This window comes from Carcharodon carcharias, chromosome 17, assembly GCF_017639515.1.
Source record: "Carcharodon carcharias isolate sCarCar2 chromosome 17, sCarCar2.pri, whole genome shotgun sequence".
Taxonomy (NCBI): Eukaryota; Metazoa; Chordata; class Chondrichthyes; order Lamniformes; family Lamnidae; genus Carcharodon; species Carcharodon carcharias.
The window spans coordinates 99,072,793-99,100,514 of record NC_054483.1 but is presented as its reverse complement, the minus strand read 5'-3'; the positions used below and the strand labels follow the sequence as shown (position 1 = coordinate 99,100,514).

Here is a 27,722-nt window from a genome sequence, read left to right as displayed (position 1 = left end):
TGGGGGCAGGCCCTGCACGCCAACGCGTAAAGTGATGCGTGCTGATGTCAGGCGTGCGTTCTGACATCACCGCGCGTCATTCCGATCTTTCGTTCGGTGGGCCTGCACCGGAGTCAGCTGTGCGCCTGCTGACCTGTCAAAGGCCTGTTAAGGCCATTAATAAAACAATTATCCACTTTGACTGTGCTGCCCGTCCAACCTTAAGATTGGTGGGCAGGCGAAGAGCCCAGGCGGCCTTCGCATTTTTCATGAAACCTCATCCACGGGCGGGATGAGGTTTCATGAAGGGTTTATTAAATTAATAAATATCTTTTATACATTTCATAAACATGTCCCAGCTCATGTGATACTGTCACATGAGGGGACATGTGTAAATGATTTTTAACTTTGTTTATTTTAAACTTTAAAACTGACCTTAATCTCCCTGAGGCCGCTCTGTGCATGCGCCCTCCACCCCCTGCCTGCACAGGTAGCACTGAGCACTACCGGGCACACATCGCGCATGCTTAATTGGCCTGCCCAGGTAAAATCGTAGTGTGCAGCCGATCGCGGGCAGCAATCGAATCTGCACCCGCCCATGCCCACTCCTGACCGGCCCGCCCGATGGGGAGAAAATTCTCCCCATTTTGTCGTAGCTTTTCATCTTGCACTCATCAGGACAATCTCAAGAATACCAGTGTCAGGGGAAGCAACAGCTTTATACTGCATGAGGAGAGAGTGCTGATTGGTTGGCAAGTATACTCTGATTGGTAAAGGCATCACTAGATTCTGGAAAGGTCCCACCAGATTGCAAAAAGTCAAACGTGAATCCTCTATTCAAGAAAGGAGGGGCACAGAAAGCAGGAAACTATAGGCCAGTTAGCCTCACATCTGTCATCAGAAAAATGCTGGAAACTGTTATTAAGGACGTTATAGTGGGACTTTTAGAAAATCTCAATACAATCAGGCAAAGTCAACATGGTTTAGTGAAAGGGAAATGTCCTGGGCCCAACCACATTCAGCTGCTTCATTAACAACTTACCCTTCATCATAAGGTCAGAAGTGGGGTTGTTCGCTGATAATTGCACCATTTGTGACTCCTCAGATACTGAAACAGTCCATGCCAAAATGAGCAAGACCTGGACAATATCCAGACTTGGGCTGACAAGTGGCAAGTAACATTCGTGCCACACAAGTGCCAGGCAATGACAATTTCCAACAAGAGATAATCCAACAATCTCCTCTTGACATTCAATGGCATTATCATTGCTGAATACCCCACTATCAACATCCTGGGGGTTACCATTGATCAGAAATTGAACTGGACCAGCTATATAAATACCGTGGCTACAAAAGCAGGTCAGAAGCTAGGAATCGTGCAATGGGTATCTCACCTCCTGACTCCCCAAAGCCTGTCCACTATCTACAAGGCACAAGCCAGGAGTGTGATGGGATACCCTGCACTTGCCTGGATGAGTGCAGCCCCAATAACACTCAAGAAGCTGGACACCGTCCAGGACAAAGCAGCCTGCTTGATTGCCAACCCATCCTTCACCTTCAACATAAACTCCCTCCACTATCAATGCACAATACCAGCAGTGTGTACCATCTATCTATAAGATGCACTGCAGGAATTCACCAAAGCTCCTTCAACAGCACCTTCCAAACCTCCGACCTCTAACACCTAGAAGGACAAAGGGCAGCAGATGCATGGGAACACCCCCACCTGCAGGTACCCCTCCAAACCATACACCATCTTGACTTGGAACTATATCGCCATTCCTTCACGGTCGCTGGGTTAAAATCCTGGAACTCCCTCCCAAACAGCACTGTGGGTGTACCTACACCACATGGACTGCAGCAGTTCAAAAAGGCAGCTCACCACCATCGTCTCAAGGGCAATTAGGGCTGGGCAATAAAAATGCTGTCCTAGCCAGTGATGCCCATGTCCCACAAAAAGAATTTTAAAAAATCACGTTTGACTAATTTATTGGAGTTATTTGACGAAGTAACAATAAACATGGATAAGGGGAACCTGTGGATTTGACGTACTTAGATTTCCAGCAGACATTTGACAAGGTGCCACATCAAAGGTTACTATGCGAAGTAAGAGGTCATGGTGAACAGGGTAACAGATTACCATGGGCAGAGGATTAATTAGGTAACAGGAAACAGTAGGCATAAATGGTTCATTGTCAGATTAGCAAGATGAGATGAGTGGAGTACCACAGGGATCAGTTCTGGGGCTTCACCTATTTACAATGATTTGGATGAAGAGACCGGATGCATGGTTGTTAAATTTGCTCCAATTAACATTTGAATTAGGAGCAGAAGTAGGCTACTCGGCCCCTCGGGCCTGCTCTGCCTTTCTATAAGATCTTGGCTGATCTGATTGTAACCTCAACTCCACATTCCCACCTACTCCCGATAACCTTTCACCACCTTGCTTATCAAGAATCTATTTGGCTCTTCCTTAAAAATATTCAAAGTCTCTGCTTCCATTGCCTTTTGAGGAAGAGAGCTTCAAAGATTCACTACCCTCTGAGAAAAAAATTCTCATGTCTTAAGTGGGCAACTCCTTACTTTTAAACTGTAACCCTTAGTTCTAGATTTTTCTACAAGAGCAAACATTCTCTCCCCATCCACCCTGTCAAGGTCTCTCAAGATCTTATGTTTCAATCAAGTTGCCTCTTACTCTTCTAAACTCCAGTGGATACAAGCCCAGCCTGTCCAACCTTTCCTCATAAGACAACCCGTCCATTCCAGATATTAGCCTGATAAATCTTCCCTGAACTGCTCCCAATGCACTTACATCTTTCCTTAAATAAAGAGACCAGGACTGTACACAGTACTCCAGATGTGATCTCACCAATGCCCTGGACAAATGAAGCAAATGAATGTATTCAATTCCTCTCACAATAAATGATAACTCTCTATTAGCTTTTCTAATTACTTGCTAGACTTGAATACTAGCCTTTTAGGTTTTTTTTGGTGGGAAAGTAATTTGTGAAGAGGATATAAGGAGTCTTCAAAGGAATATAGACAGGCTAGGTGAGTGGGCAAAAATTCAGCAGATGGAGTATAATGTGGGAAAATGTGAACTTGTTCACTTTGGCAGGAAGAATAGAAAAGCAGCATATTATTTAAATGGAGAGAGATTGCAGAACTCTGAGGTACAGAGGGATCTGGGTATCCTGTTATATGAATCACAAAAAATTAGCATGCAGGTACAGCAAGTGATTAGGAAGGCAAGTGGAATGTTGTTGTTTATTGCAAGGGGAATGGCATATAAAAGTAGGGGTGTTTGCTAAAGTTGTACAGGGTGATGGTGAGACCACATCTACAGTACTGTGTACAGTTGTAGTCTCCTTATTTAAGGAAGATGTAAGTGTGTTAGAAACAGTTCAGAGAAGGTTCACTCGACTGATACCTGGGTTTGGGGTTTATTTTATGAGTAAAGATTGGACAGGCTGGGTCATTGGAGTTTAGAAAATTGAAAGATGATCTTATTGAAACATTTAAAATCCTGAGGGGATTCTGGCAGGGTGGATGCAAAAGGATGTTTCCCCTTGTGGGAGAGACCAGAACTAGGGAACACAGATTGAAAATAAGGGCCTCCTATTTATGATGAAGTTGAGAAGAATTTTTTTCTCTGAGGGTCGAGAGTCTTTGGAGCTCTCTTCTCAAAATAGCAGTGAAGGCAGATTCAATGAATATTTTGCAGGCAGAGGGAGATAGATTCTTGTCTAATAAGGGAGTCAAAGGTGGAATGTGGAGTTAAGGACACGCCAAATGGCCTACTGTTCCTAATTTGTATGTTCATTTTCCCAGCAGGACTATTCAGTTCAGGACTAACATTTCCAGCAGGACTATTCATCACAGTGCTCACATTCCCAGCAGGACTGACCATCAAAGTGCTAACGTTCCCAGGAGTGTCCAGCTTAGTACCAACATTAGAACCACGGCAGATGGTGGAATTTGAATTCAATAAAAATCTGGAATTAGAAGTCTGAAGATGACCATGAAACCAATGCTGACTGCTGTAAAAACCCATCTGGTTCATGAAAGGAAGGAAATCTCCAGACCCACAGCAATGAGGTAGACTCTCAAATGCCCTCTGAACAAGGGCGATTAGGAATGGATAATAACACCAGCAACACCCACATCCCATGAATGAATATAAATATTCATTGCAAATAATAAAGCTCTACAAATGCTGGAAATGTACCTTAGGTTGATTTGTGTTGTTTACGAGAGTCTGCTCTTTGGTATTCAATATAATTTCTGGCTAAATATAGATTTTAAATGGATTCTACTTGTCCTCAGTCAAAACAATTCTATTTCAGATGTTGTGACATGCAATGCAGCTGGCTGGCTGTCTGACAGCAGAGAGGGTCAGCCTATCTGACACATTTTAATGGCTACATCCAGAATTAAACTGCACTCAAATCCCTGCTACGACATTGCTGACAAGTGTTCTTCATTTTGCCCTATGTTTATTCACACACATAAACCAACCTGTGAATTCTTTGACAGTCCATCAATTACTGAGAGATTGATGTTGTAGACCCACATTCACTGGGAGACCCACCAGCAAGACCTCAACCTGCAGATTTCCAGCACAGCCATTTAGTTCAATTCAAATCAATTCCAGAGTTGTAACCCAATGTAGAACGTGTTTGGTGGGACAGTGTAGAGGGTGCTTTACTCTGTATCTAACCCAGTGCTGTACCTGCCCTGGGAGGGTTTGATGGCTACAGTGTAGAGGGAGTTTTAGTCTGTATCTAACCCAGCCCTGGGAGTGAGAGTGCTTTACCCTATTTCAATCCTATACTGTACTTGTCACGGAAATGTTTGATGGAATATTTGATTGCAGGGATAACACTGGTCCTGATTTTAATCACTCCATCATTGGTGGTCATGCCTTCAGTTGCTAAGCTGAGCTCTGGAATTCCCTCCCTAACCTCATTTTCCTCCTTTGTGACGGTCCTTAAAAGTTGTCACTTTGACCAAACCTTTGGGCATCTGCCCTACTTTCCTTTATATTGCTCCTGTGAAGTTCTTTGGAATGTCTATTACATAAATTTAAGGTGTTTTGGTCGTCATGTACTGGAGCAATTATCTGAAGCCCTGGATTGTAACAGAATACATCAAAGATTTTCTTACAGAATATAATTATTTTCATATTTCATATAGTAAACAATTTCGTTCCAATTTTATTAATCAGCAAAAAATTTAACAAACTGGAGAAAAATATCTAAAAATTTTCCTGAACAGTTTAAAAAATTAGCAAGGTTCTCTGTACAAAGGCAAAAGGTCTGAGTGTTGATATCAGCTCCAGTCACAGCTGTCTCACCATCACCATCAGTACCAGGTTGTGACATCACTGCAGTCCGTACCAGGATGTCACATTTGGTCAAGGCCAGTATTTAGAGATAGCATCACTGTGGTTCTACATTACTAGTGGTCAGTACTGGGATGCAGTGTCACAGCTCATTCCGATGGACAGTGACATGGTGTGCAGTTAAAGTTGTCTCAGTGTTGGTGCCAAATACAAATATTTTAAGTCACCTACGGTACAGTGCAAGCTCAACAGGATGCAAAACTTCTGTCACATAAATAGAGCAGGAATAGGGTGAGAGATCCAGAGGATGAGGTTGGGGTAACTGACAGCATGTAATGTTTTGCCATGTTGCATTACTGATCCTTAAGTGATCATCTTTTCAGTGCTGGCAATGCAGCCTCTGATAATGGCCACACTGAAACTGATCAGAGGAGGCCGTGCAGCCTTTGATTCTAGCCACGCTGGAGCTGATCAGTGCAATTTCCAAGCAGAGCACAGAAAATGTGCTCCTTTACATCTTGTTTGATGTCACAAAGAATCCCAATAACATTATTGTTTGATAATGGGAGAGAATCCACCATCATTTCTGAGATCGCACGAGTCCATAATGTAGAATAAGTAAACCATCCTGAAACAGAGAAAAGACAAATGTGTCATTTATTAAAAGCCTTTCTCTCAATTTCCCCTTTCTCCCGCCCCAATGTCAATGAGCAACAATGCAAATGATCCTGGATTATGTGGCTTGTGCTGTGAGCCTCTGTCCTCTAGGAGCTGGGTGGAGCTACACCAACCCATCTCAACTTCAAATCATTAACAGAAATCTGCACAAACTGAACATGAATGGAAAATAAACATCAGGATATAATATATTTTAGGAGAGATAAGGAAGGAGACATGGGCAATATTGATTAAAGAGGGAATGTATTGTGCAGAGAGACTTACTGTTGATAAGTAAGGGAACAGAAAGCCAATGTGTTTGGAGCTCACACATTAGTCAGGGATATTAGATATATTATTAGCATTACAAATTGCCAAATTATGGGAAGGAAATGGAAGAGGAAATTTGCAGTCAGATTTGAGAGATGAGCAGAAATAACAAAACTTATTTTAATTATCCACTTACTGATTAGGACAGAGGGAGTCAATGGAAAAAATGGTATGGGACATTGTAATGCACGCAGGACTGCTTCCTATAGCAGTGTACTACTTCAAGATTGTAGGACAATAGTGTGATACAGTAAAATCTTTATTATCTAGCATGCGAGGAGAATGGTGCCAGTTAATCATAACTACTGGTTAACAGAGAATTCCATTTACCAATGGAATACAGAGCAATACTTCTCTCAGGAACTAATATGCAAGTACTCAGGAAGTAAAGGGCAGTATTCTTTTTACTTCTAAATTTTCAACAGTACATTAAAACATCAGTTAAAAATCTAAATTAATACAGTATACAGGGACGGGTTCTGGATAACCTCATAATTGCTTCTGGTGGGTAAAGTGATGATTCTTATTAGAGGAATATCAGAAATTCTGGATAATAGAGGATTTCGGTTGGTAGAGGGTTGGTATTTTTGAAAAAGAGATTGCAAAGGACCAGAATAACCCAAACCCCAATATTGCATTAAAAAGGCAAAGTACTGGTAGTGTCAGGATGCTATGGATAAATAAAGAGCTTAGAAATCAACTAAAAAATAAGAGATAGGCCTGGGAGCATTAAAGATTCCCGTTCCTTTGCTCCAAATCCTGAAGCTTATTAGTTGCTGCTAAGCTGCTTAATTTCAGACAGTTAAACATCTGTTAGTTTTACAAACATTTGAAGATTCCTAAGCCTTGCCTCTTGCCAACCTGTGCCTAGTCTGTCTCAAGTGGGTTATGTCTCTATGGAGCTAGACACTGCATTCCAAACGATGCAAACCCACTGTGTGGATTTCTCCTTGTTTTCATTTTATATTATGGGCTTGTGTACACGGAAAATATCTGGTTTACCAGATCAACACATCAGCATCTTGCAGTTCAAGCAGGACTGCAAATCTCAAGCATTTTCAGAAGGTGTTTTCCAAAGTTTTGTTGATCAGTTAGTGATGTTAATTTACTGAACACTCCTTCATAAGTGAGAAACCTGATGTTACAGTGCTGCATAGCTTCTATAGTAAGTCCCTGGGTCACGGACCCTTTCTCTCTCTCTCTCTCTGTGAGCTGGTTACTGTGGGCCTGGAAATGCTCACTCAGCTACTATTTAGTAAGTGAATGGAATGCAGAGGCAGGAAGAGAAGCTGAGAATTTCCCCAAAGTTGTTTCTACTCCATATCACAACTTCGCTAGATGTGCAGTGGAAAGCACAGTTTACACATTCAAATGGCCAATATGCACATTTCTGGTGACAAACTCTGAGGGAATTCCTGCCCAGAGACTGAGAAAGAGAGGGGTAGTGAGAGACACTCAGTGAGGTTGAGAGAGAAAAAGCCAGTGAAAGAGAGGGAAAGGGAGAGAGGCAGGGGCAGTGAGAGAGAGGGAAAGGGAGAGAGGCAGAGACAACGAGAGAGGCAGTGAGAGAAAGAGAGTGAGAGGACAGTGGGAGAGAAAGAGAGACACCAAGAAAGACAAAGACAGCGAGAGAGCAGGGAGACAGTAAGAGAGAAAGACAGTGAGCGAGAAAGACAGCGAGAGAGAAAGACAATGAAAGAGAGAGTCAGCCAGAGAGAGAGAGAGGGAGATACAGTGCAACAGAGACAGCGAGAGAGAGAGACAGCAAGAGAAAGAGAGACAGCAAGAGAGGGAGCAAGCAGCAGGAGAGAGAAACAGCAAGCGAGAGACAACAAAGGAGAGAGGCAGCCAGAGAGGGAGGCAGGGAGAGGGAGAGAAAGATAGATAGATACAGAGAGGCATTGTGGGAGAGAGAGGAAAGAGAGAGAGAGCAGTGAGAGTGAGAGAGAGAGCAGAGAGCAAGACAGTAGAATGAGAGAGAGAGTCAGCAGGGCGAAAATGAGACAAAGAAGCATATAAAGAGAGTGAGACTAAGCGAGAGAGACAAAAAGAAAGAGAGAGATGAATAGGGACAGAGAGAAAGTTGAGAGAGGGGTTGAAATGCACCACCTCTCCTTCACTCATCACCCATGTGCTCATTGTTCCAAATTGGCTCCTGGTTAAACTGTGTGTTGATTTTAAAATCCTCATCCTTGATTTCAAATCATTCCATTATCCACAACTCTCCCTATTTCTGTAATGTTCTCCAACTTTACGACGCTCTGAGGTCTCTGAGCTCTTCCAAGCTTGGTCTCTTGAGCATCCTCAATTTTAATTATGCTACCATTGGAGGCTGTGCTTTCGACTGCCTGGGCCCTCAGCTTTGGAATTCCCTCCCTAAAGCTCTCCATCTCTCTTTCCTCCATGAAGATGCTCTTTAAAATCTACCTCTTTGACTAAGCTTTTGGAACCTCTCCTAATAGCTTATATGGCTCGGTGTCAAAATTGAACATAAGAACATAAGAAGTAGGAGCAGGAATTTGCCATTTAGCCCTTTGAGTCTGCTCAGCCAGTGAATAAAATCGTGGCAATCTTCTACCTCAATTCCACCACCCCGCAGTATCTCCATATCCCTTGATTTCCTTCGTATTCAAAAATTATTGACCTCTGTGCTGAATGTACTCAACGTCTGATCATTCACACTCGTCTGGGTGGAGAACTCAGTGAAGAAATTTCTCCTCATCTTAATCCTAGATGGTCAATCCCTTATTCTGAAACTGTGACTCACTCCCATCCCTGCGGTCTAGATTCCTCAGCCAAGGAAAACATCCTCCCTCCCCAGCAGCACTCTGGGTGTACCTACACCACATGGACTGCAGTGGTTCAAGGTGGCTCATCGCCACCTTCTCAAAGGCAATTAGGGATGGGCAACAAGTGCTGGCCAAGCCAGTGACACCCACATCCCATGAAAGAATAAAAAAAACTAACCTGTTAAGCCCCTTAAGAATTTTGAGATTTTGTTTGATTCTTCTAAACTTTAGGGAATAAAGGACTAATCTACCCACCTTTACTCTAAGGAGAATCCCCTCCTCCCAGAAATCAGTACCGTTAACCTTACTCTAAGGCAAATTTATCCTTCCTTAGGTAAGAATCCAAAACTGTACGCAGTACTCCAGCTGTGGTTTCACCAAGGCCCTATATATTTGCAAAAAGACATTTTTACTCATACTCCAATCCCTTTGCAATAAATGTTAACATACCTTTTGCTCTCCTAATTGTTTGCAATGCCTGCATGTTAACTTTCAGTGATTCATATACAATAACACTCAGGTCTTTTCTGAATACCAATTTTTCCCAGTGTCTCACTAATTAAAAAATATTCAGCTTTTCTATTTTTCTTTCCAAACTGGATAAAGTCATAATTCCCCACATTATATTCCATCTGCCATATTTTAGCCACTCACTTAACCTATCTACCTTTGAATGTTGCTGAAAAGAGAGACATTGTGCAATATTCAAGTTCTATAATAGTTAGCGACTGTGTATCTATATTCCTTTGCAGCATGTATCTGGTAAGTATCTGGTGAGTGGTTAAGGTCTATTCTATTCCTAAGGTTTAAAATAGTACAGGAATTTGTGATAAGATTAATAAATATATAAAAGAAAATAAATAATTGAATAAAATAATTAAGTAATTAATTAAAGCACTTAAGTATGGCAGGACAGGTGATGTGTCACAACTGCAGCATGTGGAAGCTTCTGGATACCGGTGTTATCCAGGGAAAACATGTCTGTAGTAAGTGTGCGGCTTGAGGAGCTTTGGCTCAGAGTCATTGAGCTGGAGGCTGAGCTGCAGACACTGCAACACATCAGGGAGGGGGTAAGTTACCTGGACATTTTGTACCAGGAGGCAGTCACACCCGTGAGGATAGGGTCTTCTGATTTGGAAGGTGGGTCAGGGACAGGAAGGCATGGCTGCAGCTGAGGCAGGTAAGGGCACCCAGAATGTAGAAGTGTCAGCCTCTGCAGTTCTCCAACAGGTTTGAGGTTCTATCAGCTTGTTTTGATGAGCTTGGGGGCTGCATGGTGGATGAGTTGACTGATCATGGCACTGTGGTACATGAAGCCATTCAAGTGGTGGGGGCAAAAAGGAATGTAGTGGTAGTAAGGGATAGTATTGTGAGGGGGATAGACACTGTTCTCTGCAGCAACGAGTGAGACTCCAGACGGCTGTGTTGCCTGCCTGGTGCCAGAATTTGGGACATTTGCTTAGGGCTGGAGAGGAATTTGCAGTGGGAGGGGGAGGATTCAGTTATCATGGTCCAGGCAGGTACCAATGACACAGGCAGGACAAGGAAGGGGGTTCTGCATAGTCAGAATGAGAAGCTAGGCACCAAATAAAGAAGCAGAACCTTAAAGGTAATAATTTCTGAATTATTACCTGAGCCATGCGCAAATTGGCATAAGGCAAATAAGATTGGAGAAATGAACGCATGGCCCAAATTTGGGAGTGGAAGAAGTGTGTTCCAGTTTGTGGGGCACTGGCACCAGTACTGGGGAAAGTGGGGGCTGTACGGTTGGGATGATCTAAACCTGAACCGTGCTGGGGCTGGTGTTCTAGCGAGCCATATAACTAGGGGAGTAGAGAGGGTTTTAAACTAAATAGTGGGGGCAAGGGATCAAACTTGGGAAGATGTGGTAAACTAAAAAGAGTAGAGACAAGGCAAAAGAGAAAGATATTCTCATGGGAAATGACAAACAGACCTTGACAGGAAGGGACAGATATACAAATCTAAGACTAAATCAGCAGATAATGCTAGACGTTACAAAAATAATAAAAGGGCAAAACTAAAGGCATTGTATCTCAATGCATGTAGCATTCGAAACAAAACAGATGAACTGATAGCACAAATAAAAATAAATAAGTACAATCTGATAGCTATTACAGAGACAGGCCTACAAGATGACATAGATTGGGACCTAAATATTGAAGGATACGTGAGATTTAGGAAGGACAGGAAGCTAAGAAAAGGCAGAGGGATGGCTCTGTTAATTAATTATGTTATTAGCGTATTAGAGAGGGTTAACCAGGATGCAGAAACCAGTGGTTTGGGTTGAGATGGGAAATGATAAAGGTAAGAAGTCACTTGTGGGAGTGGTGTACCCCCAAATTGTAACTATATGGTAGGACAGAGTATAAAGGAAGGGATAATGGAAGCTTGTCAGAAAGGTACAGTGATAACCTACAGTTTATAATGCATATAGACTGGAAAAATCAGATGGGCAAAGGTAGCATAGGTGAGGAGTTCATAGAATGTTTTCAGGCTAGTTTCTTAGAACAGCATGTTCTGCAGCCAATCATTGAGCAGGCTATACTAGCCCTGGGCCAGAATTTTGATGTTGGCTTGCGAGGGTGGGCTTGGCACGCCGATGTGTAAATTGATGTGCGGTGACATCGGGTGTGCGTCCCAATGTCACTGCGCTTCATTTAGATCTTTCATTCGGCAGGCGCACTCTGAAGGCGGCTGCACGCCCGCTGAACTGTCACAGGCCTATTAAGGCCATTAGGGAAGCAATTAAGATAATTAACAGCGCTGCCGTTGGGCAGGGGAGGAGCCCAAGCGGCCTTCGCATTTTTCAGGAAACCTCAGCCATGAGCGGGATGAGGTTTCCTGAAGGTTTAATAATATCAATAAACAAATTCTGATAAATTGACAAACATGTGCCAGCTCATGTGACACTGTCACATGAGGGAAAATATGTAAATAATTTTTATCTTTCTTTATTTAAAAATTTCAATTTGAATTTAATCTCCCTGAGGCAGCTCTGCGCACATGTGCGAAAGAGAGCAAGCTCCAACTCTCCCTCCTCCCCCCGCCCGCACAGGGAGCGCTGAGCACTACTGGCCTTGCATCACACTGGGCAGGCCCTAATTGGCCTGCCCATGTAAAATGGCAACGCACAGCCGATTGCAGGCTGTGCCCGCTCCCGACCAGCCCGCCCTACATTGAGAAAATTCTCCCTCTGGTATTGTGAAATGAGATAGGATTAATTGATAACCTCATTGTGAAGTCACCCCTAGGTAGCAACGATCATAATATGGTTGAATTTTACATTCAGATTGAGGGAGTGAAGTATGGGTCCAAGACTAGTATTTTAAACTTAAACAAGGGCAATTATGATGGCATGAAAGCAGAGCTAGCTAAAGTGAACTGGCAAATGAGGTTAAGAGATAGGTCAATAGAGATGCAGTGGCAGACATTTAAAAGGATATTTCAGAATACACAGATGCTTTCCAATGAGAAAGAAAAATTCCAAGGGGAGGACCCACCCTTCGTGGTTAACTTAAAAGTTAAAGACAGTATTAAACTGAAAGAAAAAGCATATAATTGCACAAAGACGGATGGCAGGTCAGATTAGACAAGAATATAAGGAACTGCAAAGAATGACAAAAAGGTTAATAAGGAGGGAAAAATTAGAGTAGGAGAGAAAGCTAGCTAGAAATATAAAGACAAATAGTAAAAGTTTCTATAGATATTTAAATAAGAAAAGAGAGCAAAGTGATGTTGGTCCTATAGAAAGTGAGTCTGGGGAATTAATAATGGAAAAGAAGGAGATGGCAATGAATTGAACAGGTATTTTGCATCAGCCTTCACAATAGAGGATATAAGTAACATCCCGGGAATAGCTGTAAGTCTGGAAATGGAAGACAGGGAGGAACTCAAGAAAATTACAATCACTAGGAAAGTGGTATTGAGCAAATTACTGGAGCTGTGGGCTGACAAGTCCCCCGGAACTGCTGGACTTCATCCTCGGGTCTTAAAAGAAGTGGGTAGTGAGATAAAAACAAAAACAGAATTACCTGGAAAAACTCAGCAGGTTTGGCAGCATCGGCAGAGAAGAAAAGAGTTGACATTTCGAGTCCTCATGACCCTTCAACAGAACTTGAGTTCAAGTCCAAGAAAGAGTTGAAATATAAGCTGGTTTAAGGTGTGTGTGTGGGGGGCGGAGAGAGAGAGAGGTGGAGTGGGGGTGTGGTTGTAGGGACAAACAAGCAGTGATAGAAGCAGATCATCAAAAGATGTCAACAACAATAATACAAAAGAACACATAGGTGTTAAAGTTAAAGTTGGTGATATTATCTAAACGAATGTGCTAATTAAGAATGGATGGTAGGGCACTCAAGGTATAGCTCTAGTGGGGGTGAGGAGAGCATAAAAGATGTAATAAATAAATAAATATTTTTTTTCTCTTTTTATAATGGAAATAGGTGGGAAAAGGAAAATCTATATAATTTATTGGAAAAAAAAAGGAAAAGGAAGGGGGAAACAGAAAGGGGGTGGGGATGGGGGAGGGAGCTCACGACCTAAAGTTGTTGAATGCAATATTTAGTCCGGATGGCTGTAAAGTGCCTAGTCGGAAGATGAGGTGTTGTTCCTCCAGTTTGTGTTGGGCTTCACTGGAACAATGCAGCAAGCCAAGGACAGACATGTGGGCAAGAGAGCAGGGTGGAGTGTTAAAATGGCAAGCGACAGGGAGGTTTGGGTCATTCTTGCGGACAGACCGCAGGTGTTCTGCAAAGCGGTCGCCCAGTTTACGTTTGGTCTCTCCAATGTAGAGGAGACCACATTGGGAGCAACGAATGCAGTAGACTAAGTTGGGGGAAATGCAAGTGAAATGCTGCTTCACTTGAAAGGAGAGTTTGGGTCCTTGGACGGTGAGGAGAGAGGAAGTGAAGGGGCAGGTATCGCATCTTTTGCGTGGGCATGGGGTGGTGCCATAGGAGGGGGTTGAGGAGTAGGGGGTGATGGAGGAGTGGACCAGGGTGTCCCGGAGGGAGCGATCCCTACGGAATGCCAATAGGGGGGGTGAAGGGAAGATGTGTTTGGTGGTGGCATCATGCTGGAGTTGGCGGAAATGGCGGAGGATGATCCTTTGAATGCGGAGGCTGGTGGGGTGATAAGTGAGGACAAGGGGGACCCTATCATGTTTCTGGGAGGGAGGAGAAGGCGTGAGGGCGGATGCGCGGGAGATGGGCCGGACACGGTTGAGGGCCCAGCCTCCGCTTTCAAAGGATCATCCTCCGCCATTTCCGCCAACTCCAGCATGATGCCACCACCAAACACATCTTCCCTTCACCCCCCCCTATTGGCATTCCGTAGGTATTGCTCCCTCCGGGACACCCTGGTCCAATCCTCCATCACCCCCTACTCCTCAACCCCCTCCTATGGCACAACACCATGCCCACGCAAAAGATGCAACACCTGCCCCTTCACTTCCTCTCTCCTCACTGTCCAAGGACCCAAACACTCCTTTCAAGTGAAGCAGCATTTCACTTGCATTTCCCCCAACTTAGTCTACTGCATTCGTTGCTCCCAATGTGGTCTCCTCTACATTGGAGAGACCAAACGTAAACTGGGCGACCGCTTTGCAGAACACCTGCGGTCTGTCCGCAAGAATGACCCAAACCTCCCTGTCGCTTGCCTTTTAACACTCCACCCTGCTCTCTTGCCCACATGTCTGTCCTTGGCTTGCTGCATTGTTCCAGTGAAGCCCAACGCAAACTGGAGGAACAACACCTCATCTTCCGACTAGGCACTTTACAGCCATCCGGACTGAATATTGAATTCAACAACTTTAGGTCGTGAGCTACCTCCCCCATCCCCACCCCCTTTCTGTTTCCCCCTTCCTTTTCCTTTTTTTTCCAATAAATTATATAGATTTTCCTTTTCCCACCTATTTCCCACCTTATAAAAAGAAAAATAAAATATTTATTTATTTATTTATTTACATCTTTTATGCTCTCCACACCCCCACTAGAGCTATACCTTGAGTGCCCTACCATCCATTCTTAATTAGCACATTCGTTTAGATAATATCACCAACTTTAACTTTAACACCTATGTGTTCTTTTGTATTATTGTTGTTGACATCTTTTGATGATCTGCTGTTGTCTGGCGCACTGACCTCTACCTCGCGGAGGCTGAGTGTCAACTCGCAGACACTTCCTCCTACCTCTCCCTGGACCATGACCCCACCACTGAACATCAAGCCACTGTTTCCAGGACTGTCACTGACCTCATCTCCTCTGGGGATCTCCCTCCCTCAGCTTCCAACCTGATAGTCGCCCAACCTCGGACAGCCCGCTTCTATCTCCTACCCAAAATCCACAAACAGAACTGCCCCGGTAGACCGATCGTCTCAGCTTGTTCCTGCCCCACAGAACTCATTTCTCGTTATCTTGACTCCCTTCTCTCTCCCCTTGTCCAGTCCCTTCCCACCTACATCCGTGATTCCTCTGACACCTTACGTCACATCAACAATTTCCAGTTCCCTGGCCCCTACCGCTTCCTCTTCACCATGGACGTCCAATCCCTCTACACCTCCATCCCCCACCAGGATGGTCTGAGGGCCCTTAGCTTCTTCCTCGAACAGAGGCCCGAACAATCCCCATCCACCACTACTCTCCTCCGTCTGGCTGAACTTGTTCTCACGCTGAACAATTTCTCCTTCAACTCCTCTCACTTCCTCCAAATAAAAGGTGTGGCTATGGGTACCCGCATGGGCACCAGCTATGCCTGTCTCTTTATGGGTTATGTGGAACATTCCTTGTTCCAGTCCTATTCCGGCCCCCTTCCACAACTCTTTCTCTGGTACATCGATGATTACTTCGGTGCCGCTTCATGCTCTCGTCAGGACTTGGAAAAATTTATTAATTTTGCTTCCAATCTCCACCCCTCCATCATTTTCACGTGGTCCATCTCTGACACTTCCCTTCCCTTCCTTGACCTCTCTGTCTCAATCTCTGGTGATAGACTGTCCACCAATATCCATTACAAACCCACTGACTCCCACAGCTATCTTGACTACAGCTCCTCACACCCCGCTTCCTGTAAGGACTCCATCCCATTCTCTCAGTTCCTTCGCCTCCGTCGCATCTGTTCCGATGATGCTACATTCAAAAACAGTTCCTCTGACATGTCCTCCTTCTTCCTTAACCGAGGTTTTCCACCCACGGTCGTTGACAGGGCCCTCAACCGTGTCCGGCCCATCTCCCGCGCATCCGCCCTCACGCCTTCTCCTCCCTCCCAGAAACATGATAGGGTCCCCCTTGTCCTCACTTATCACCCCACCAGCCTCCGCATTCAAAGGATCATCCTCCGCCATTTCCGCCAACTCCAGCATGATGCCACCACCAAACACATCTTCCCTTCACTCCCCTTATCGGCATTCCGTAGGGATCGCTCCCTCCGGGACACCCTGGTCCACTCCTCCATCACCCCCTACTCCTCAACCCCCTCCTATGGCACAACGCCATGCCCACGCAAAAGATGCAACACATGCCCCTTCACTTCCTCTCTCCTACCGTCCAAGGACCCAAACACTCCTTTCAAGTGAAGCAGCATTTCACTTGCATTTCCCCCAACTTAGTCTACTGCATTCGTTGCTCCCAATGTGGTCTCCTCTACATTGGAGAGACCAAACGTAAACTGGGCGACCGCTTTGCAGAACACCTGCGGTCTGTCCGCAAGAATGACCCAAACCTCCCTGTCGCTTGTCATTTTAACACTCCACCCTGCTCACTTGCCCACATGTCTGTCCTTGGCTTGCTGCATTGTTCCAGTGAAGCCCAACGCAAACTGGAGGAACAACACCTCATCTTCTGACTAGGGACTTTACAGCCATCCGGACTGAATATTGAATTCAACAACTTTAGGTCATGAGCTCCCTCCCCCATCCCCACCCCCTTTCTGTTTCCCCCTTCCTTTTTTTTTCCAATAAATTATAAAGATTTTCCTTTTCCCACCTATTTCCATTATAAAAAAAAACCCATTAGAGCTATACCTTGAGTGCCCTACCATCCATTCTTAATTAGCACATTCGTTTAGATAATATCACCAACTTTAACTTTAACACCTATGTGTTCTATTGTACTATTGTCGTTGACATCTTTTGATGATCTGCTTCTATCACTGCTTGTTTGTCCCTACAACCACACCCCCCCCTCCACCTCTCTGTCTCTCTATCTCTCCGCCCCCCACACACACACCTTAAACCAGCTTATATTTCAGCTCTTTCCTGGACTCGAACTCAAGTTCTGTCGAAGGGTCATGAGGACTCGAAACGTCAACTCTTTTCTTCTCCGCCGATGCTGCAGGATCTGCTGAGTTTTTCCAGGTAATTCTGTTTTTGTTTTGGATTTCCAGCATCCGCAGTTTTTTTGTTTTTATTTTTGCTTCTATCACTGCTTGTTTGTCCCTACAACCACACCCCCACTCCACCTCTCTCTCTCTCCGCCCCCCACACACACCTTAAACCAGCTTATATTTCAACTCTTTCTTGGACTCGAACTCAAGTTCTGTCGAAGGGTCATGAGGACTCAAAACGTCAACTCTTTTCTTCTCCGCCGATGCTGCCAGACCTGCTGAGTTTTTCCAGGTAATTCTGTTTTTGTTTTTGTTTTGGATTTCCAGCATCCGCAGTTTTTTTGTTTTTATCTCTGTGTTTAATTGACTGCCACTGCTCTTCAAGAAATGCCTACCTCCTTGAAGAATTTCTGTTCCTCTCTGCGACAAGATTTCCGTATCTCTCTTTTGCCCTGCTCACCTTCCTTGCTTTCCATTTCCCTCCTGATGTTTGACAAGGTGTTTACTAAAACCCGCTTTCACAGCCACATCTCCTTTCTCAGTGACTGTCTCCGTCTCCGACTTACCCCACGTGGATTTCAACTGAAATTCCACCCCTCATGTTTCGAACCCACCCAGGATTACAGGTAGCTCCGGGACATAAAACGTTTCTCGGACTGCTGTTCCCGTCACATTCTGAAATCCACACTCAGTGCCATGCGCCGCCATATGAACACACTCGACCTCTCCCTCCAGCAGCACCGCCGTACCCTTTTTCAAAGCTGCGCGTGCCCACAGTTTCATTTTATCCTTCGGCTCATCCGACGCCTCAACAAGAAACTTTTTCTCTTTCTCTCAAGTGCTAAGGAACGCAAGCTCCAACAACTCATCGACACCAACACCAATCTAGGACCCTCCACCCCGGCCTGTCCCTCCGTCCCCACCACATCTTCCAATCCCAACCCCAGCTGTGTATTCACTATACCCCCTGACCTTCCCCTCTCCGATGCTGAACGTTCAGTGCTCAGCAAAGGACTTAGTTTCATACCCTTACGCCCTCACCTCAATGAATTTCGGGCTCGGCATGATGCTGAACTCTTCTTCCGCCGTCTTCGTCTCCGGGCTCACTTCTTTGGGCAGGAGTCCTCTCCCAGTTCAACGGATCCTTTTACCCATCTCCAATATTCTCCCTCCACCTGGACCCCTCCCTCTGGATTCTTACCTTCTCTTGATCTTTTCATTGAGAACTGTCGGCGCGACATTAGTCCTCTCAATTTCTCTGCTCCTCTCACCCATTCTAACCTGTCTCTCTCTGAACTTACTGCACTCCATTCTCTCAGGTCCAACCCTGACATTGTCATCAAACCCGCTGACAAGGGTGGTGCTGTTGTTGTCTGGCGCAATGACCTCTACCTCGCGGAGGCTGAGTGTCAACTCGCAGACACTTCCTCCTACCTCTCCCTGGACCATGACCCCACCACTGAACATCAAGCCATTGTTTCCAGGACTGTCACTGACCTCATCTCCTCTGGGGATCTCCCTCCCTCAGCTTCCAACCTGATAGTCGCCCAACCTCGGACAGCCCGCTTCTATCTCCTACCCAAAATCCACAAACAGAACTGCCCCGGTAGACCGATCGTCTCAGCTTGCTCCTGCCCCACAGAACTCATTTCTCGTTATCTTGACTCCCTTCTCTCTCCCCTTGTCCAGTCCCTTCCCACCTACATCCGTGATTCCTCTGACACCTTACGTCACATCAACAATTTCCAGTTCCCTGGCCCCAACTGCTTCCTCTTCACCATGGACGTCCAATCCCTCTACACCTCCATCCCCCACCAGGATGGTCTGAGGGCCCTTAGCTTCTTCCTCGAACAGAGGCCCGAACAATCCCCATCCACCACTACTCTCCTCCGTCTGGCTGAACTTGTTCTCACGCTGAACAATTTCTCCTTCAACTCCTCTCACTTCCTCCAAATAAAAGGTGTGGCTATGGGTACCCGCATGGGCACCAGCAATGCCTGTCTCTTTATGGGGTATGTGGAACATTCCTTGTTCCAGTCCTACTCTGGCCCCCTTCCACAACTCTTTCTCCGGTACATCGATGATTACTTCGGTGCCGCTTCATGCTCTCGTCGGAACTTGGAAAAATGTATTAATTTTGCTTCCAATCTCCACCCCTCCATCATTTTCACGTGGTCCATCTCTGACACTTCCCTTCCCTTCCTTGACCTCTCTGTCTCAATCTCTGGTGATAGACTGTCCACCAATATCCATTACAAACCCACCGACTCCCACAGCTATCTCGACTACAGCTCCTCACACCCCACTTCCTGTAAGGACTCCATCCCATTCTCTCAGTTCCTTCGCCTCCGTCGCATCTGTTCCGATGATACTACATTCAAAAACAGTTCCTCTGACATGTCCTCCTTCTTCCTTAACTGAGGTTTTCCACCCACGGTCGTTGACAGGGCCCTCAACCGTGTCCGGCCCATCTCCCGTGCATCCGCCCTCACGCCTTCTCCTCCCTCCCAGAAACATGATAGGGTCCCCCTTGTCCTCACTTATCACCCCACCAGCCTCCGCATTCAAAGGATCATCCTCCGCCATTTCCGCCAACTCCAGCATGATGCCACCACCAAACACATCTTCCCTTCACTACCCCTATCGGCATTCCGTAGGGATCGCTCCCTCCGGGACACCCTGGTCCACTCCTCCATCACCCCCTACTCCTCAACCCCCTCCTATGGCACCACCCCATGCCCACGCAAAAGATGCAATACCTGCCCCTTCACTTCCTCTCTCCTCACCGTCCAAGGACGCAAGCACTCCTTTCAAGTGAAGCAGCATTTCACTTGCATTTCCCCCAACTTAGTCTACTGCATTCGTTGCTCCCAATGTGGTCTCCTCTACATTGGAGAGACCAAACGTAAACTGGGCGACCGCTTTGCAGAACACCTGCGGTCTGTCCGCAAGAATGACCCAAACCTCCCTGTCGCTTGCCATTTTAACACTCCACCCTGCTCTCTTGCCCACATGTCTGTCCTTGGCTTGCTGCATTGTTCCAGTGAAGCCCAACGCAAACTGGAGGAACAACACCTCATCTTCCGACTAGGCACTTTACAGCCATCCGGACTGAATATTGAATTCAACAACTTTAGGTCGTGAGCTACCTCCCCCATCCCCACCCCCTTTCTGTTTCCCCCTTCCTTTTCCTTTTTTTTCCAATAAATTATATAGATTTTCCTTTTCCCACCTATTTCCCACCTTATAAAAAGAAAAATAAAATATTTATTTATTTATTTATTACATCTTTTATGCTCTCCCCACCCTCACTAGAGCTATACTTTGAGTGCCCTACCATCCTTTCTTAATTAGCACATTCGTTTAGATAATATCACCAACTTTAACTTTAACACCTATGTGTTCTTTTGTATTATTGTTGTTGACACCTTTTGATGATCTGCTTCTATCACTGCTTGTTTGTCCCTACAACCACACCCCCACTCCACCTCTCTCTCTCTCTCTCTCTCTCCGCCCCCAACACACACACCTTAAACCAGCTTATATTTCAACTCTTTCTTGGACTCGAACTCAAGTTCTGTTGAAAGGTCATGAGGACTCGAAACGTCAACTCTTTTCTTCTCCGCCGATGCTGCCAGACCTGCTGAGTTTTTCCAGGTAATTCTGTTTTTGTTTTTGTTTTGGATTTCCAGCATCCGCAGTTTTTTCATTTTTATATCTGGGTAGTGAGATAGTTGATGCATTGGTTTTAATTTTCCAAAATTCCCTGGATTTGGGAAAGTTTCCATTAGATTCAAAAAGGGAGGGGGACAAAAAGCAGGAAATTACAGGCCAGTTAGCTTAACAACTCTCACAGGGAAAATGTTGGAAACTATTATTAAAGATGTTATATCAAGGCACTTAGAAAAACTAAAAGCAATCAGGCAGAGTCTACATGGATTTGCGAAGGGAAATCATGTTTAGCCAATTTATTGAAGTTCATTGAAGGAGTAACATGCGCTGTGGATAAACGAGAACCATTGAATGTACTGTACTTAGATTTCCAGAAGACATTTGATAAAGTGCCAAATCAAAGGTTATTGCAGAAAATAAAAGCCCATGATATAGGGGGTAACATATTGACAAGGATAAAAGATTGGCTGTCTAACAGAAAACGGACAGTAAGCATAAATGTATCTTTTTCTGATGGGCAGAATGTGACGAGTGGTGTGCCACAGGGATCAGTGCTGGGGCCTCAACTTTTTACAATTTATATAAATTACTTGGATGAAGGGACCGAAGGTATGGTTGCTAAATTTGCTGTTGACACTCAGATAGGTAGGAAAATAAGTTGTGAAGAAGACATAAGGAGGCTACAAAGGGATATAGACAGGTTAATTGATGGGCAAAGATCTGGCAAATGGAGTACAACATGGGCAAATGTGAAATTGTTCATTTTGGCAGGAAGAATAAAAAAAAAGCATTTTATCTAAATGGTGAGAGATTGCTGGGCTCTGATATTCAGAGGGATCTAGGTGTCCTAGTGCATGAATCACAAAAGGCTAGTATGCAGGTACTGCAAGTAATTGGGAAATCCAATAGAATGTTATCGTTTATTGCGAAGGGAATTGAATACAAAAGTAGGGAGTAATTATGTTTCAATTGTATAGGATATTGGTAAGACCACATCTGGAGTACTGTGTATAGTATTGCTCCTTATTTAAGGAAGGATGTAAATGCGTTAGAAGCAGTTCAGAGAAGGTTTATTCAACTAATACCAGGAACAGACTGGTTGTCTTATGAGGAAAGGTTGGACAGGCTAGGCCTGTATCCACTGGAGTTTAGAAGAGTAAGAGGCAACTTGATTGAAATCTTTAAGATCCTGAGCGGCCTTGACAGGATGGATGTGGAAAGGATGTTCCCTCTTGTAGAAAAATCTAGAACTCCAAACTGTTTAAAAACATGGGGTTGTTCATTTAAGACAGAGGTGAGGAGAATTTGTTTCTCTCGGAGGGTTGAGAGTCTTTGGAACTCTCTTCCTGAAAAGGTGGTGGAAGCAGAGTCTTTGAATATTTTTAAGGTAGAGCTAGATAGATTCTTGATTAACCTTTCAGCCACTGTTATCGGGGTAGGCGGGAATGTGGAGTTGAGGTTACAATGAGATCAGCCATGATCTTATAGAATGGCTGAGGGGCTGAGTGGTCTACTCCTGCTCTTAGTTCGTATATTTGCATCCTCCCTCAAAGCTTACATTCCCATTATAACTCTGTATTATCTGTGAACTTGAACACTTCACACTGAGTCCCTTCATCAAAGTTATTGACATAGACTGTAAATAGCTGAGGGCCAAGCACTGATCCCTGTGGTCCCCGTTTAGTTCGATAATGCTCCTCTGAAGCACATTAGGGTGTTTTACTACATTAAAGACGCTATATAAATACAAGTTGTTTCAGTCAAGGGAGTAAGAGACAGAGAGAGACAGGGAGGGGGAGAGACAGAGGGAGAGGAGAGACTGAGAGGAAGTAAATAATCAGAAGCAAGGAATACGAAGGAGATGGAGACTTTCACGCCACACAAGTGCCAGGCAACACCCAACTCCAACAAGGGAGAATCAACCACCGCCCCTTGATGTTCAATGGCATTACCATTAATGAACCCTCCACTATCAACATCATGGGGATTACCATTGACCACAAACTGGACTGGACTAGCCATATAACTACTGTGGCTAAAAGAGCAAGTCAGAGGCTCGGAATCCTGTGACAAGTAACTCACTTCCTGACTCCCCAAAGCCTGTCCACCATCTACAAGGCACAAGTCAGGAGTGTGATGGAATATTCTCCACTTTTCTGCATGAATGCAGCTCCCACAACACTCAAGAAGCTTGACACCGTCCAGGGCAAAGCTTGATTGGCACCACATTCACTCCCTCCATTACCAACGCACAGTAGCAGCAGTGTGTACCATTTACAAAATGCACTTTAGGAATTCACCAAGGCTCCTTCAACTGCACCTCCCAAACACACAACGACTACCATCCAGAAGGACAAGGGCAGCAGATAGATGGGTCGCCACCTCCAAGTTCCCCTCCAAGCCACTCACCATCCTGACTTGGAAATATATCGCCGTTTCTTCACTGTCGTTGAGTCAAAATCCTGGAACTCCCTTCCTAACAGCACTGTGGGTGTACCTACACCAGATGGACTGCAGCGGTTCAAGAAGGCAACTCACCACCACTTTCTCAAGGGCAACTAGGGATGTGCAATAAATGCTGGCCCAGCCAGCGAAACCCACATCTCGTGAATGAATAAAAAAATCAGAAGTCAGTGGACCGGTATGAGAGAAAAGTAAGACAGAGCTAGGCATTGCCTAATAGCTGTCTGGTTTATCAGTCTTTACTGATACGTCTGAGAAGCAGTGATTGTGGCGTGACCTGCAATGAGCTGTCAATGCTGGCACTGAGTGACTCAGCTGCTGCCAGTTCCCTGTCTGCTTTTTCTCCAGAGTATAATTTTTCTCCAGAATGAATTTTTCCTTAATGAGAACTTCAAACAAAATATAGCCTTGGATGGAAAACAGAACGTATTATTGATTCATGTAATTGCTCCCGGACACTCTGTATAGATCAATAAAGTGCCTGTGGACATGGGAATGATAAATCGCATGAAATCAGACAATGGTAAGGACCCATGTTGTCAGTGACTACAGTGATAACAATAAGAAACAGTGCGTGGATTAAGCTGGGAGAAGACTGTGGGCCAGTGGACAAGACACAGGGAATGCAGAGTTTGGGTGGAAATTTTCATAACCTTTGATGCAGTTTCCCAATTCCAAATACCTGTAGACCCGAGCCTCAGTTTATCTTACTGGCCTTTTTCACATCTACCCAGTGCAGGCATCTTTAGCACCGTTACAAACAATGCCAATATTGGGACAAGCTGTGTTCACATCTATTGCAAAAACCAACAAGGTTTCCTTTGTAGTTCAACACATCCTATGCTACATAGCATGGTTCTGGTATCAAGGTAGTCACACGTGTAATCTACCATAGCCATCTGGGCCTTGTGACAACATTGGAAAGGTTTCTAGTCCAGCTGGAAGTTGTCAACAGCAGGAGTTGTTAGCAGTGAAGAACTGAGAGAGCAGATGGTTTTTATTTCAGATTGTAGGCTGCATCTAATCTTGGCTTTTGCCTCCTCTACAGTTGAGTTTCGTGATCACTGTCAACTCTCAAAAAGCAAGGCTATACTGTGCACTATCCCTTCCATATCCAAAAGTACAATGATGGGCATTCTTTGTTCAGTCAAAGCGAATCAAGACCCCTCTGGGATATAGACCCCTTAGGCACTCACTCTCACTGAGGTACGGTTCCACACACACTGACTCTCACTGGGGTACAGGTCCCACACACACTGACTCTCACTGGGGTACAGGTCCCACATACACACCGACTCTCACTGGGGTATGGGTTCCACACACGATGACTCTCACTGGGGTACGGGTCCCACACACAATGACTCTCACTGGGGTACGGGTCCCACACACACTGACTCTCACTGGGGTACGGGTTTCACGCACACTGACTCACACTGGGGTACAGGTTCCATACAAACTGACTCACACTGGGGTACGGGTCCCACACACACTGACTCTCACAGGGGTACAGGTCCCGCACACACTGACTCTCACTGGGGTACGGGTTTCACGCACACTGACTCACACTGGGGTACAGGTTCCATACAAACTGACTCACACTGGGGTACAGGTCCCACACACACTGACTCTCACAGGGGTACAGGTCCCGCACACACTGACTCTCACTGGGGTGCAGGTTCCTTTACAACAACAGGAATGTGACTGACTGATTTTTGCTTTCCAAAACCAGGGGCAGAAGCTAATAGTAACACCTCAGCTCATGCTAAACAGCCAGCTCAGATTGAGATGAAACCTGTGGGGGTTGTGGTGGTGGTGGAGGCAGGGGTTGGGGGGGGTGGGGGGGGTGCAGTGCAGGGCACTTGGCAGACAAAAACTCATCTTTGCAGCATGTGTGGCTGTGACTGTGAGTGTGACCTAGCTCAGGTCCTAACCAACCAGCCACTGAAAAATAATTTAAGCAATGAGAGCGCAATTGATGGATCAATTCCAATCATGCTACTTCATTTTTCTCCATTCGGTGTTAGTCCATGAGCAGTTACAGGGTCTTAACATTATACTTGGTGTGAGCCCATTCTGCCTGCTTTTGGGGAAATGTAGAGAAACCGTACTGCACAACTTGTTTCAAGTTTGCTCCCCCCAGAGCAGCTCAGGCAGCAATGCCAGTGTAATCTGTGGGTCAGACGATGGAAGGTGTGCTTGGTTAAAATTAATAACTTGCTTTTATACAGTGCACTTAAAAATTCACACAGTTAATATTCAGGGTGACTAATAATTTGATCAAATAATTGGTTTCTACGGGAGGTCTTAAAGAAGGAAAGAGAAGTGGACTGGTGGAGAGGTTTAGGGAGGAAAATCTAGTGCTTTGGGCCTAGACAGCCAATTGTGTGGTGAAAGGTTTTGAGATGCACAAGAGGCCAGAATTGGATGAACATAGCTTCGGTGGGTTGTGCTGGAGGGAATTACAGATATAGGGAGGAACAAGAAACTTGAACATGAGGATGAGAATTTTAAAATTGAGGTAGCGTTGGATAGGGATCCTGAGTTGGTGGCTGCCCCTCAATTTGAGGATGATGTCTATTCAGGGTGGTGGGTTTCTGCCATGGATCTTCATGTGACTGAACAGGCCGATTCTCTACCTGCGGATCTTTAAGCACATGGTAAGGAAAACTCACAACATAGTGGGATCTGGAGTGCAGGATTTGGTTCCTTTTCTTTCCTTCTCTGATGCCGCTCTGCCTCATCATTAAGATGTTGGGACTCAAAGCCTGATGCAGCTTGGTCAAGGTGCTGCCATTCTGAACGAGTGGTGACAAGCTCCCCCCAAGTCAATAATGTCAATGCTGTCACGCTTCAAGGAGAGCTTCAGAGTATCTTTGAAGTGTTTTCTTTGTCCAGCTCGGAAAGTTGGCCATTTGAGAGTTGAAAACAGGACCTAGCAGGGAAGATAGCTTTCGGCTATCTGGACAGAATGTCCAGTCCATCAAAATTGATGTTGCAGAAGTTTTGCATGAACACTTGTGAGCTGGCTTAAAGAGGGATGCTAGTATTTGTCTGGTGGCCCTCCCACTGAATCCGGAGGCTGTGGCAGAGGCATTGTAGAGATGGTGGGTGCAAATGACGATACAGATAACAGGGGCTTGGAAGTTTATGTTGTGTAGAAGGTGGGACGCTGACCAGAAAAGCACAGGAATAGTAAAGACTGGAGGTGACAAAAGCATGGAAGAGCATTTCAGCAGCAGATGAACTGAAGTAGGAACAGAAACAAATGATATTATAAAAGTATAAATAAGTGCTTTTTGACATGGAGAGAAAATGGGATCGCAAGTTCAATTCAGGGTCTAATAGGACACCAAGTTGTTATGTCTGCTTTAGGCTGAGACAGCTGCCAAGCACGGGGATGGTAGCGATGGAAAGGGAACAGAGTTTGTCATGGGGTCTGAAGACAATGACTCTGGTCTTCCCAAAGTTAAATGAAGAAAACAGTGTCTCATTTAGGGCTGGTTGTCAGATGGGGAATCTGACAATATCTCAATTTTCCTTCACCTTCTACACATTCTAACGTGGAAGATTAAATATTGATGAAAATGGCTTTGTCTATGTAAGTACACATAAATCCACAAGCCATAAAGGAATCTGTCATGTGCTAGACTATTCTCTTCCTGTTTCCAGGGCTAGTGTCAATTATGAAAGATTCTATTCTCATTTCTGCACAGCTAGTCTAATTGCACCATCTGAATGCTACATATAAAGCTGTTACAAAATCCAACATCCAAATAATCACTGATATAAATTCTCTTCTGAAATCTGAGAGTGTGCACATGAATAGACAAAGGCCTGAATGTGTCTGAATATTAGTGTGAAAATGTTGCAGGAGGGAGGCTCAGTGTATGCAATGAGAGAGAAAGTGACTGTCAGAAGCATCTGGTTCATCCATCTCTGCAATCAACATAATTTCCTTTGATCCAGAAACAAATCAGAAACATATTTCAGAGGAATGATCCGAACAGCCACAATGTAATCCTGCTGCACATTATCCTTATTCCAATCACTTTCGCTCCCGTTTCTGACTGTGCCTTTTCCACATTTGGATGTAAATATCTGAAGACACCTGTAAACACTGGCTGAGCATCACAGTGCTGATAGAGCACTAA

The 27,722-nt window shown here is 44.9% G+C and overlaps 1 protein-coding gene across 2 annotated transcripts in view; it reads right to left on the bottom strand.

Annotated features, from left to right (window-relative positions):
- Positions 1 to 5,170: 5,170 nt before the first annotated feature.
- The window catches only part of pcgf6 (polycomb group ring finger 6), a 102,493-nt gene continuing 79,941 nt past the window's right edge, over positions 5,171 to 27,722 (bottom strand). For both annotated transcript variants that reach the window (XM_041209817.1, XM_041209819.1), the window contains one exon: positions 5,171 to 5,951. In XM_041209817.1, coding sequence (XP_041065751.1) covers positions 5,904 to 5,951 — 48 coding nt within the window. In that variant the 3' untranslated portion in view covers positions 5,171 to 5,903. The remainder of the gene's footprint in view (positions 5,952 to 27,722) is intronic.